Consider the following 14,058-nt stretch of genomic DNA (forward strand, 5'->3'; position numbering starts at 1 on the left):
TCACCACAAATAACAATGATTGGTTACGCATGCGGAAGGAAACAATGCAAGGCCATGGAAAACAGTTAAACATCTACACAACATGCATACATTTACATATCCACACATTATAACACAAATTATTAGTAGGTATAATATGGATAACATTTTCAACAATAGATCAATGGAAAATCTACAAGGCTATTTGGTTAATTTTTCATACTTAATGATAACTTTGTGAGGACATTCTTTTCAGGTTTTATCTGGCATAAACTGTAGGCTACGACTCATTTCACAGATATTAAACTACATTCAGCATCCCAGCAGCGTGAAGCAAAGCCGTTAAGCCATCTGCTGTGAGACCACTGCCCTTTTAATTTAACAGCCATAAATAAATGTAGACTGGCAAACTAAATATAGTGCAGAAAAGCCCTCAGCAATGACAGTTGTTTCTCCAACAAAGTCAGTTGTTCAGTGGCTGTTCTTCACTGCACTGCCTTTTTATTATCGGGGACACGCATTTAAAACCAGGTAGGCTATGATTGATTTTTACAAATGTTTTTGTACAAACTTCACAGTAAAATTACCATGTGAGATTATGCCAAGTTAGTTTGATGTGTGATTGAAACATGTCAACATTTTCAAAGTCAAACTCATCAAGCCGTGTAGGTGGGAGGTTATTAGCTTATATAGCATTGAAAATATTCAGTAAAGTCTAACCACTGAAACCATTTCTGAATAACTTTTGCTTCTCAGTTCACTTTATGGTGTAGTCAAGGCTCAAGCATTAATATAATACACAGTGTTAATGTAATGCAGCAGTGTACCCTCCTTTAGGTCATTTGATTGACACCAGGATGAAGCTACTGTGGAATTTGTTATTTGGAATTCTTCTCATTGGACAACTTGGTCAAGGTCAAATTGAAGACCTTCTAGAGGAGAAACTAGAGGAGCTAGTAGAGAATGAAGCGACTGAAGACAGAGGAGATGCTTTGACGGAGGCAACAGATGAAGAGGTTGAAGAGCCTGAGGGCCCTGGAGCAGATGTCAGTCAACCTGATGATAGACAGCCCTGTGGCATGTGGATGGGAGGTGTTCCTGGCACACCTGGGCACAGTGGGCAACCTGGGAGAGATGGCAGAGATGGGAGAGACGGACCAAGGGGCGAAAAAGGAGATAAAGGTCTGTTATGTTTAAAGGTTGATGCTTTGCTATCTTAATAAGTTAGGTATTACCTACAAATTCACAGTTCACTCATCACTTAGATTCTGTTTTCTGTAGGTGAACCAGGTGAGAAAGGTGATCCAGGAGAGAAGGGGGACGTAGGCCCTGCCGGACCAAGAGGCTTTCCCGGAAATCCTGGTCTGAAAGGAGCCCGTGGTGAAAGTGCCCTGTCCTACCACTCGGCCTTCAGTGTAGGTCTCAGCGAACTTGTTCCTGCCACCAATGTGCCAATTCGCTTCAACAAGTTTTTTTATAATGACCAGCACCACTACGATGATGTTTCCGGCAAGTTCCTCTGCGTTCTCCCAGGGGTGTATTTCTTCACCTATCATCTGACGGTTTACACCAAAGACGCTAAGGTCAGTCTTTACAAGAATGACAAGGCCATCATGTTCACCTATGACCAGTATCAGGAAACCAATGTGGATCAGGCATCAGGTTCTGTTATCTTGATATTGGCGGCAGGAGATGAGGTGTGGCTGCAGGTGTATGGAGACGAGACGTTTGGTGGAGTCTATGCAGATAACACCAATGATTCCACCTTCTCTGGTTTCCTCCTGTATCCTGACATTCCTGTTCCCTCTCGAAGACGTTAAAAACACCCTGAATAATTCCGTTTGGCTATTTTTAGTTTAGGGAATATGTAGTTCATTCTTTCTCCAAACTGTAATTATGAAATTCAACACCCTTTCTGCTTGAAATTTGAAATTCATTTGTACTTATTATGTTTAGCAAGCACAGACATTATTTTGATATTGTTTTATCTGCATTTTCAGAAATTTCATAAAAGTATCTCTTTGCTTTTCTATTGTAATTTGCGCCAAATTACCCTGAAATTATTGATGAATTGCAGCCTCAGGCTAAAAGATATTAACAGAGCTCTTCAGCATCTCTAAAAAATTACTAATACATTTTCCAAGCCAAATGATTGAGAAGGTTTTATAGAAAATGCCACCAGTTAGATGATTTTATAGAGCATTAATAGAGAATATTTTACATACAAAGTAAAACCAAAAAGTCAAAATTGTTATATTGCTATATTGCATTGTGAGTAGACGTCAATATAATATGTCACCAGGTCCCTATGAAGATGGCTTTTTATGTTCTGTTGTAGGCCTATTAGACAGAATTTGTAGGTGGCACAGAACCTCATTAATTAAGCAGTGCTAAAATGTCTTTAAGTTTTTTATTTGATTGGAAGTTATACAAACATAGCTAGGTTTATATACATAACCACAGTGTTCAGTCCAATCTGTGCCAGTTTGCATTCAAGAAGGATGTGTGTAAGAATATGTCACTGACCAGACTCCAGCCTCAGCAGTTGTTGCATGCATGGTACAATTTTTGGTGTATTATTGGTTTAATCACTAAGGGCACAGAAGGAGCTGAAACATGTCTCTAAACATGCCTCTGCCTTTGCCACAATGAATACTTAGTTTTACTAATTGATATAAAATGTTTTGAAAGTTAATGATTAATCTAATATGGATTGTTTGCATAAAACATAAAATTGTACTGTTAATATGCAATGTTTATGGCAGAAGACCGAATCGGAATGTATTAATAAATTATTTCTTATATACAGTATCATCTTTTGCTTGGCGCGTTAATGTACTGTATGATGATGTCGCACTATCACATATTAGTGTAATGTGAGCACCAGGCGTCTGGTCTGGTCTGATCTGATCTGTGACCTTTAAACAGAGAGTCACAAGAGCCATGCTCACAGTCAAGTTAGCCCTCTTACTTTCTCTGTAATACGTAACAGAAAACATTGTATGAAACCATAGCCAAACACACTAAATTATAAAATAATGTAGGATTTAAAAATAAATAATAGTATATGTCAGTGTCATGACTCATACCTTACTGAAGATGGCAGCAAAATTCTGCTTTGACGGAGCAATCCAAACGCTTATAAACTATATTGTCCACCTAAAGGGGTCAGTGTTTGTCTGGTTAACATTATTCCCTGCTGAAAAAATAGGCCTACTGCACCATTCTGGGAAAAATAAAACATCTTTCACTGCCATTTAAAAGTTCCTTAGTATTTCGATGAAACACATTTTTGGATGCTTTGTCAGTGATTTCTGAAAGGCCATTTAAAGCTTGACACACTATTTATGTGTGTCTACTTCAGTGTGTCTCCACCAGGGGCAGTGTTTTTCAACTTCCAAGTTGGTCTAAATATGACATAAATTGATTTAAAATAATACAAAACAAGCACTAAAATAAGCTTAAACAACTAAAAATAAGAAATTTCTTAATGTTTGGTTATTAAGAAATACAAAACAAGCACTAGACTAAGCTTGAACAACTAAAAATTGACACATTTTTTAATGTTTGGTTATTTTCATAATGTACATACAGTACATATTTCTAGTCATGCCAAGCCCTATAATATTTTATTATAAATTGTGAGTCGGTAATAGGAGGCTGTTTGTGGGTTATCCTAAATTAGGACCACCCCTTTCTACAGGTGTCCTCACCCATGTTAGCAGGACAGCGGCCAGCTATAAGCCTGTCCGGCTGTGTGCTGTCGTGTGAAGCTGTTCCAGAGCCGAGCAGTCACTCATCGGGTCTCCTGACATTATCACTGCGGCCCCTGTCATGACACACTCTCCCCTCATCTCACTAATGACTCTGATTTCAGCTGCAGAGCAGAGGTGCAGAAAGCAGCAACATAAAAGACCAACAGAATACAAACTACAGAGTTTTTACTACAGAGAGTGACCTGAGTGAATTATTTAAATGTATAGATAATCCCAATATTATCCTTGTATGACATCCTTCTGTGAAACAAAATTCCTAAAAATGCATACAACGAAAGCATAGTGAGAATGTGGTTAACAAACTCGAAGAAAAGACCAAACATGACTATGAAAATGCAATTAAAGAACACAGCAAAATCGCCAGTGTTAAAAAAAGTCAAATGAACACTCACAGTGTCACACTTTGAGTGTGGATTATATATACACTGTGAGTGTTAATTTGATCTTTTTTGACACTGGCGATTTTACTGTGAATGACTTGCATTATTTTACTTAAAACCTAAAAATGTTTAAAACCATCTGATAGCTTGGTGAACTCATTGGCCTTAACTTATTTAACTCTCAAAAAGCCACTTGACATCATGGATCATTGATGATGACATCATCAGGCCATGACATTTACAGTACATTTAAATACACTATAAGGTAACTTTGGATAAATGTGTCTGCTAAATGAATAAATGCAAACATACATGTTTATTCATTTAGCAGACTTTTATTCCAAGCTACTCACGTAAACATTTTGCCTAAAGAGACCTGGGTCCATCTCGCCTTTACACACCAAATCTGAATATGCACATGCACAATTGATATAATAGATAGAACTAAAGCTGAGAGCGATATTTTAAGGGCATAATAATTGTATGAGTTTTTTGTTACTGATAATGAAAAATATGTTTTGTAATATGTAACATACTGCTCAGTATAGTATGCAGCCAAACAATGTGGCAATTTAAAGCATTTGATAAAATGCATACTTTCATACTTTAATGGTTGTAATGCACCAGTTGAATTCATAGGTCTGTTGCTAAATAATTAAGCTCTATTGAAATAATAAATGAACATTATCAGAGGGTCAACCAAGAAAAACTGTCACTCTTGACACACAGCATACAAAACAAGCACAGATCCAATTCAAACACACATACCTTCAATGCACAGACAGATATATCTGCATTATCTCCTAAACAACAGCAGCCATCAGTGTCCTGCCCCCACGCTTCACATTGGTCTGATAGCATCTCAAACATGTGCAATACATTTAGACTACAGTTACAATTAGAACGTGGGACTGTTTGTGGAGTTAGCTGTGTTCTTTAAATGCATTAAATGACAGGGTCTCCTACAAGATAGTGATCAAGTGCACACAATGTGACCATATGAAGTCAATAGATGTTAAAAGTGGGGTGGGGAGACTCAGTGCATTTAATATTAAGTTAAGAGACTGTCTCTCTTGTCCTTTAATCTTGGAGTATATTTTGGGTGGACTTGAGAGGTTATGAGGAACCAAGGTCCTTTTTAACTGCAGTTCATTTGCTTTATGGTAAACATCCAACATGTGTCAGCTCTCTCAGACCGCCCAAATTATTCCAGGGAATCCATAACAATGACAGACTCCAACTACTCACCTAAAACATTAAAATGTCACGTATTAGTTTTTCTAAGCAATTTTCAAAACCACTGTGTTGATAGAGTAATATTTCTCATCCCTATTTGGAAAGTATGAAGCCATCAAATCAATATAATACTCAAATATTATTTTGACATTTCAGGGCCCAAACAATGACTTTTGCATCAGTTGAGTATAATTCAAGATCTTTCCACACGTCTGCTTGTCATTGAGTAGGATAAACACCAGCCTCTGTTTACTGAATCAGCCCTTTTTGGTAGCTCTACGCAACCATAAATAGACGGTTTAGATTTGCATTTTTGACTGCAGAACCTCATTGGCAGAAAAGTAAAATATAAAAAAGGACACATGCCTTTCTGACCACAGTTATCCCAGAACCTTCGTGCTGACTTACAGCATATTCTATTTATATACTGTTAGTGGCCACAGTCTTCTGTGCATTTTGATGTTATTTCAACAGAATATTAACAGCTTATGGGTACATTTAGCACAATAGCTCTGTTTATAAAGCACCAAATGGCAGGTAATCATATCTTGAAGGACATAGCCTCAGTCGTAGAGTTCACTAGGGCCTCTGCCCCAGACGCATCTGAGAAAAGAGGTGTATTTGTGGCTTTCTGGTTTGGACCAACGCAGCCTATGCTGAGACCTAAAATGAGACAGACCGATAACCATGACCCTCATTTTCTTTTACTGGATGATGTTGAAGATGAAATATTATTAAAACAATAGTAGGTCATATGCTGTGGTGATTTTTCTGCTTGTTGCTACTGGATGTAGAAAGATAAACTGTAAAGTATATACATTACTCTTACATTAGACATCAGTCTCATTCTTTAAATATCAAAACACTGTTATTAATGGTAAAATGTTCTGTTGAACAAAAAATAAATATTTTGAAGAATTTAGGAAAACGTCTTGGTTACGACTGTAACCTCCGTTCCCCGATGGAGGGAACAAGACATTGTGTTGAGAGACAGAGTGGGGTTTGATCTTGAGAACCTATCATCTCCAAGAGGAATTTTAAAACGCCAATGGGCTTGGCGAATGGCACACGCACGCCAATCCCCGCCCTGTGCATACGGGTATAAAAGGGAAATGGCGGCGGCCATTCACTCATCTTTGGGCTGAGGAACCTGAGAGCCTGCAGCGGGTCGGCGAAGCATTGTGACATGAAGACACAATGTCTCGTTCCCTCCATCAGGGAACGGAGGTTACAGTCGTAACCGAGACGTTCCCCTTCAGTCGGTCTCTCGACGTTGTGTTGAGAGACAGACTGGGGACCTATCTTTACATGCCACGGCGCTGAGCCGTATCACGACCTCCAGCGGAGCGACACTGACTGGACTAGTGAGTCACAAGTGAGCTCTACTGCGAGACGTAATCTTCCAGTGGGATCAGTACTTAGTAGCATACCCTGAGTGGCTCGTACCGACGGCCACCACGGACGGTGGCGTTCATCTCTATTATCGAGACGCCGCCCGGCGCTGTAAGGAACACTGGGGAAACACTGCTCTCCTCTTTGAAGAGTGTGTTACGGAGACCACATCCTACCACAAGGGGAGGTTACATGTGGAGACACCAACATGCGAGAAAATTGCGCCAGCCCGAATAGGGGGGACAGAACCCAGGTGGAGTAGCCACCTGAGGGGAGGTCACAGGTTCACCGACAACCAAGAGTGAGGAACCCCCTGCTGGGGAGTCACTATGCATGAGGCAACAGTCCGAGTATAGGGGTCCACCTGAGAAGGGGTGACTCTACCAGTACTGAACTTGATTACAACAGACCGCTCCGCCCAGTCTGTTACCATAATTGCCAATGCTTAGTGATGGATGGAATGCCTGTACTTCACCCTAAGGGGGGGGAGTAGGGAGGCTGAAATAGCGCGCTAGACTCACCTGCCCAACCCAGTTGCCGACTTTACACGACGGCAGCGTGTAAGACAGGAGTGGAGTGGGCTCTCACTGCAAGCAGGCACGGGCGATCTTGGGACTGGTATGCCAAAGTAATGGCATCCACAATCCAGTGCGCCAATCTCTGTTTGGAGACAGCCCTCCCCTTATGCTGTCCCCCGAAACAGACAAAGAGCTGCTCAGAGCTTCTAAGGCTCTGCGTGCAGTCCGATTAGAGGAGCAGTGCGTGTACTGGACACAACACGTTGGAGATTGGGTCTTCCTCCCCAGAGGGGAGCGCCTGCAGGTTCACCACCTGGTCCCGAAAGGGAGTGGTGGGAACCTTGGGCACGTAACCTGGCCGGGGTCTCAGGATAACGTGAGAGCTACCGGGCCCGAATTCTAGGCACCCATGGGACACCGAGAACGCCTGGAGGTCCCCCACCGTCTTGATAGAAGTGAGCGCCATCAAGAGTGCCGTCTTTATTGTCAGATGAGAAAGATTGGCGTCTCTGAGGGGCTTGAAAGGGGCCGTACAAAGGCACTGAAGGATCACATTAAGGTCCCAAGAGGGTACGGAGCGCGGTTGAGGTGGATTCACCCTTCTCGCGCCCCTAAGGAACCTGGTGACCAGGTCATGTTGGCCGAGAGACTTACTCTCCACGAGATCGTGATGAGAGGCAATAGCGGCAACATACACTTTCAACGTGGATGGGGAGAAGTTACTCTCGAGTCTCTCTTGTAGGAAGGCCAACGCTGACCCGATCGGGCAACTCCGTGGGTTCTCCCCGCGGGAAGAACACCAGAACGAGAAGAGAGGCCATCTATAAGCGTATAAACGCCTAGTGGCGGGGGCTCTAGCCTGCAGCACGGTCTCTCTGACCACCGACGGTAAGCCACTCAAGGTCTCCTCGTCCCGTCCAGGGGCCAGACATGGAGATTCCAGAGGCCTGGCTTGGAGTGCCACACCGTGCCCTTCCCTTGCGACAGAAGGTTCCCATGTCAGGGGAATCGGCCAGGGGAGAATTGTCGTCAGAGCCACCAGGTCTGAGAACCAAGTCTGGTTGGGCCAGTAAGGCGCAACTAGCAGTACTTGATGTCCCTCTTCCCTGACCTTGCACAGGCTCACTGGGGGTAGGCGTACTTCCACTTGTCCCGTGGCCAGCTGTGTGCTAAGGCATCCGTGCCGAGGGGTCCCTCGGTCAGGCAGTACCAAAGCGGGCAATGGGTGGAGTCCAGGGAGGCAAACTGGTCCACCTGCGCCTGGCCGAACCGCTCCCATATGAGCCGGACTGCGCGGGGATGGAGTCGCCATTCTCCACGGGGAGTCCCCTGACGAGAGAGCGCATCGGCTGTCTGGTTCAGGTCACCCAGGATGAAAGTGGCTCGCAGGGACTTGATCACCTGCTGACTCCAGAGGAGGAGGCGTCGGGCGAGTCGTGACATCTGCCGTGAGCGTATGTCGCCTTGGTGATTGATGTACGCCACGGCAGCCATGCTGTCCGACCGGACCAGCACGTGTTTGTCCTGCACGAGGGGCTGGAGCCTCCTTAGTGCCAATAGAATCCAGGGAGAAACACTCTTTCTGTGAGAATGTGGGTGCCGGGCCCTGATAAGGTGGCAAACAGTTCTGGGGCACGTTTGACAACCATTTTAATTGTAGTCAATGGTGCCCCAGAAATCTCAGTTGCTAACATTCTTCCAAATATCTTTCTTTGTGTTCAACAGAACAAAGAAATGTATAACAACTTGAAGTTGAGTAATTCATGACAGAATTTTCATTTTTGGGTGAACTCTCCCTTATACTATAGATTAGAAGGCTATTTCCTGTTGGTTTTCTCCTGTCAAAATTAAACACTATAAAGACAAAAATGAAACAGAAGAACCATAAGTATTTTTAATATCGCAGTGTTTTGACGACACTACTTTAAACCTACTGTTATGTCTGTCTGTATTGTTTATATACTGTACATATTTGTTTAACAATAAAAAAATCATTTCTGTCTATTTTTACTGTATGTCTACTGAGTCATTGCTACAATACAATACAAATACAAATCTTCAGTGTATCAAATAGCTGCTCATTCACCTGCTGTATTAATAAACCTTTAATAATATTACAGTATTATTCTTTAGTTAATTTCTCATTTTATATTTCTACATAATTGCAAAATAATATTCCTGATCATACAGTCCTGTCTACAGTCTTTACATTCTATACTGCATGACCGACCTTCCCATTTCACATATGTCCACCCGTGGGCCTGTCTGTCTATCACTGTGATCTTCACCTGGTGGTCTCCACCTGAGCCTGTGTGGGACGTCAGAAATCCCTCTGTACTGCAGTTAGGATCAGGACCTTCTGACGGTTGCTGAGTGAAGCAAGAGGCCCTGCACGCTTTGTGTGGCCTGAGCACAGAAGAGTCATAGACCTGCAGACTGTGAATATGCAGTGGGAGGTTCCACACTTCCTCTTCATCTTTCAGATAGAAGAGATATAAACAGATTCTGTGGAATGAAACGTTTTTCAGGCTTTCATTGGTCTTTAACAAACAAGATTGAGGGCCTCATGTTTCTGGACTGAAGCTGTACAGAGACACCTGATACCATCATTGCTCTGATAGAAATAACTTATTTATGCACTGAAAAGATATTACACAATGACTTACCACAGGTTTCCATTGAAAGTTAAGGGTGGGACTGTCATTGGTTTGTCCAATCAATGAAAGCTGATGGTAGTGTTTGGAAAACCTGTCTGGCAACAATCGTTATTTTTACAATTCCACTTTATTGGTGACAAAAGCTTGACACTTAATTTTTCATGAAAATATAAACAAATTGTAGCTTGCCTTCACAAGAGAGCACACAACTGTATCAACACATCTGTACTATTTATCAGATCATTTACCCAGCACACATTCCAGACAAACGGCCCAACCAGGCCCCTTGGGCTGAACTACCCCTTGGGCAGTGGCAGGGTGCTGTCTTTGAAAAGACAAACAGACTAAGACATGGGTCTTATCTGCTCTGTATATCGCACTGATATGTCTACTGTTCCACAGACATCTTACAGATTTTGCCATGTGCCGTGTAGTGATGCGTGATGATATCTTTGAGAAAAACTTCAGAAGAGATTATAACATTTATTGTCACGCAAGGCCAGTGGTGCATAAATGACTTGTTTGGTTGTAAGATTACAGGATAATGCCTCCTATAAAATATATTTTTCTTTAAAGTTTCTTTACCACCTGAAAGAATTATGCTTAAATTATTGACTGTTTTTTTTTAGACTGCAATGAGATTAAATTGAGAGTATATTTAGATTTTTTGCTAAATTCTTTCAAGAACAAAAGAACTTTCATAACTGTATGTTAAAGGAACAGTTCACCTAAAAATAAAAATTGTGTCTTCATTTACACACCCTCAAGTTGTTCCAAATCTGTATAAATTTATTTAATGAACACAGAGAAAGATATTTGGAAGAATGCTTGTAGTTCTTAGTCACTGTTGACTACCATAGGAACAATTGCTTTGTAAATTTCCTTGTTCTGTTGAACACAAAAGAAGATATTTTGAACAATGCAGGAAAGCAAACAGTTCTGGGGCACTTTTGACTACCATTGTAATTTTTCCTATAGTAGTCAATGGTGGCCAAGAACTGTTTGGTTATAAGCATTCTTTCTCTGTGTTCATCAGAACAAAAACATTTATACAGATTTGGAACAACACGAGGGTGAGTAAATGATTTTTATTTTTGGGCAAACTGACAAATTCACGAAATTCATCATTTCTTTTCTGTTTATAAATCTTCTAAGATTTGTTAGGAAAAACATCTAAGATAAGCTTAAATGTACTTAAATAAAACATAAGTACAATTTCATTGAGTGTTTTGAGCTATAAAAAGTTATTTTTGAGCAATTTTTAGGGACAGTAATGCATGTGAATCTGAAAATTCTGCAACAGCTATTGTAAGACTAGTAGATCATATCTCCCTTCAAAGAAATCCGACATACTCAGCCCAAGTTAATCTATCTTCCTCATAAGCATCAGACTCCAGTAAAGGTCAACTGCAGAGGAGCCCGCAGTACAAGCGATTGGAATAAGCAAAACCAGATGAAGGTTGAATGGGGGTGTTGAGTAATCTTTCAATCTGAGACCCCCAGCGATTGCTGTACATTACTCTCTATTCAACGGCATACTTTCATCAGGGTGAGTCTCTTAGATTGGAAGAAAAAGCATTCTTGGATTCTCCCATTTGTCAGTGTAACGAGACAGAGATAAAGGGATAAGATTCAGACATATTTTCCTCTCTTTTTGAAGGAATCTGATGTTTGGAGACATGATTAACTGGGCCTCAAGACAGCAGAGAAAATATGGGCTACATTGATAAGCATCAGATCAGAGTTCAGCAGTTTCTAGTAAGACCTGGCTGAGTCATTTTACACAATAGTGTACAGAGGCATTCTTTCACTTTTTATTCCTCATAATTTTGATATGTTGCATATAATGCTCAGCGGTTAACTGGTGGGTGTTAAATACATACATTTAAGAACTCACAATTAAAGCATTAGCATGACTGTTTATTGTATAGATTTAATAGACAGAAATCTATCTATTCAGTTTCTTTTCCTCATTCTAACAATTTTTCTTCTAATAGATTTATGTAGACCTTTTGTTGATTTTTTTCTAAGATGAGTAAATGCATAAAAATGCAAAGACAAAACAACTATGCTCAAATAATGAGGTGTAAGTATAGGGCTGGACTATCTTGGCACACTGGTAAAAGATGGGAAAACCTTGTTTCCCATGTACTAATTTGTGGTCAGTGTTTTTTCTTATATTCCTAATGAATGGTAATAATGTTAAAATGTTTCCAAATGACAGAACAAGGAATCTCTGTCATTTATTTAAATATTTGACTGGAATGTTTCTATTCTACCCTTGACTAGACTTGAGAGAAACCCTAATGTCTCATGGCACAGGGCCAGAGCGAGACATGGAGTCATGTTTTAAGAAAAATAAGTAAGGCTTCCCTCTGGCTGGCTTTAATTGTATTTACCTCAGGAGTCACATTAGCTTTTAGGATTGAACTAGGTCTGGTTTTAGTTTGCTCAAAGAGCCGGAGGTGAGTTTCACAGATGAAACCAGCAATAGCTGATGTGCTGTACCCCGTAACACTCTACAAAACTCGGTGTTTTAACTTTTGCAGTAATTTATACCCACTGAAGGATGTGTTCCATTTGCCCTTGTCTAATGATTCAAATAGAGGAAAAATACATAACCCTTAGTGGTTATTTACTATAAATACAAGCATTATTTCTTAAAGGAAATACAAATGCAGCTTAAACCAAATGATGGAGCTGGTTAGTTATGTTTCTCAGATGACCCATGAAGGAACAAATAACAGAACTTAATGGAAGCGTCTATTTCTGCATGGTTGAACAATATGAAAGTATTTACTTGCCCTAAAGCATTCATGGCCTGGAGTCTATGATTATCTCCGCAAGGCTCAGGAATTGGGAACCACATTTACGTCAAGATGGTCATGATTCAATGCAACAAAACCAAGCTCATCAGAAGTGGATTTACAGAGCTACGTTTAGCCATGTCCTGTGGAGAAAGAAAAGAAAACATGTGCGAGAACATAGATAGTTTCTCTTAAACAAAAGAAATCTAGTCGTCAGAATTCACTTCCTTTAGGTACAGGTCAACCCAAAATAAACACTCTGTTATTCATAAAATTGGCTCATCCTAAAATCGTTCCAAACCTGTAATATATTCTGTTAGGGCAGGATGTTTACGCTGCTTTCCGTACAATTAAAATGAATGGTACAGTAACTGTGGGCTGTCAAACTCCAAAATGGAAAAACACAGTAATCCATATGACATGACCACTATATTATAAATCTTATATAAGTCTCCTGAGGTCAAGTTTTAGCTTTGTGTGAGGGAATTGTTCAATGGATAGCTTCCCGGCCACTTTTGCGCTCAACTCTCATTTGTGCAAAAATTGCTTTATCGTTTTCTTTGTTCTGTTGAACACAAAAGAAGTTATTTTGAAGAATGTAGGACAGCTAACATGTGCTGGGGCACTTTTGACTACCATTGTAATTTTTTTCTACTATGGTAGTCAATGGTGGCCAAGAAGTGTTTGGTTACAAGCATTCTTCCAAATATCTTTCTCTTTGTTCATCAGAACAAATACATTTCTACAGATTTGTAACAACTTCAGAGTGAGTGAGTAAATAATTTTTTGGTGAACAGTCCATTTAAAGCTGTTAAAACAATTTCCAGCAGCTTTCCATGAGTCAAGCCTACATATTCAATATCCCGCTCATTTAAGTTTTTAAAATACTTTATGTTTACAAAAATGGAGTATGTAAGTGTAAGTAGTATAGTCAGTGACAAAAACCATGCACTGAAACATTAGCCTGATTCCCTCGATGCCCAGCAGTACTCTGGGATATGTGGCATGCATGTTTCTCAGGGTTGCATTGGCTTTATTTCCCTTGTCAAAGTGATGTTTGGAGAAGGAAGTCAAAGGGGAATGTGGCTCATGTAACATCCTCACACTGATCCATATCTACAGCTAACCAGGAAATGATTCAAGTATGTTGTGGATGAGTTTAAGGATCGGGTACGGCACAAAATATAGGTTGTCACAGCATTGCTCACAATGATTAAGCTTTTTCGCAAACAAGAACTGCTTATATAAATATAGAGCTCCGGGAATGCCAAATTCTTTTAGTTGTATGACATAGAACCAATATCTCGGTATAT

General features: G+C 40.6%; 1 protein-coding gene across 2 annotated transcripts; it reads left to right on the plus strand.

Moving 5' to 3' along the window:
- Window positions 1-400: 400 nt before the first annotated feature.
- On the plus strand, window positions 401-2,764 carry adipoqb (adiponectin, C1Q and collagen domain containing, b). 2 transcript variants are annotated; one of them, XM_057334567.1, is made up of 4 exons: window positions 401-510; window positions 817-1,161; window positions 1,261-1,562; window positions 1,669-2,764. In XM_057334567.1, exons 2-4 carry the CDS (start codon window positions 837-839, stop codon window positions 1,837-1,839), a joined length of 798 nt encoding a protein of 265 aa, XP_057190550.1. In that variant the 5' UTR covers window positions 401-510; window positions 817-836; the 3' UTR covers window positions 1,840-2,764. The 2 variants fall into 2 exon arrangements, with proteins under 2 accessions (XP_057190550.1, XP_057190549.1); XM_057334566.1 differs by having other exon boundaries at window positions 1,261-2,764.
- Window positions 2,765-14,058: the final 11,294 nt, after the last annotated feature.

Source organism: Triplophysa rosa, linkage group LG5 (genome assembly GCF_024868665.1).
Source record: "Triplophysa rosa linkage group LG5, Trosa_1v2, whole genome shotgun sequence".
Taxonomy (NCBI): Eukaryota; Metazoa; Chordata; class Actinopteri; order Cypriniformes; family Nemacheilidae; genus Triplophysa; species Triplophysa rosa.

Bases quoted from the DNA above. Each gene is read 5' to 3' on its own strand.
- adipoqb (XM_057334566.1), top strand. From the start codon at position 837: ATGAAGCTACTGTGGAATTTGTTATTTGGAATTCTTCTCATTGGACAA. The intron at 1,162-1,260 runs GTCTGTTATGTT...TGTTTTCTGTAG, and splicing joins GGGCGAAAAAGGAGATAAAG to GTGAACCAGGTGAGAAAGGT.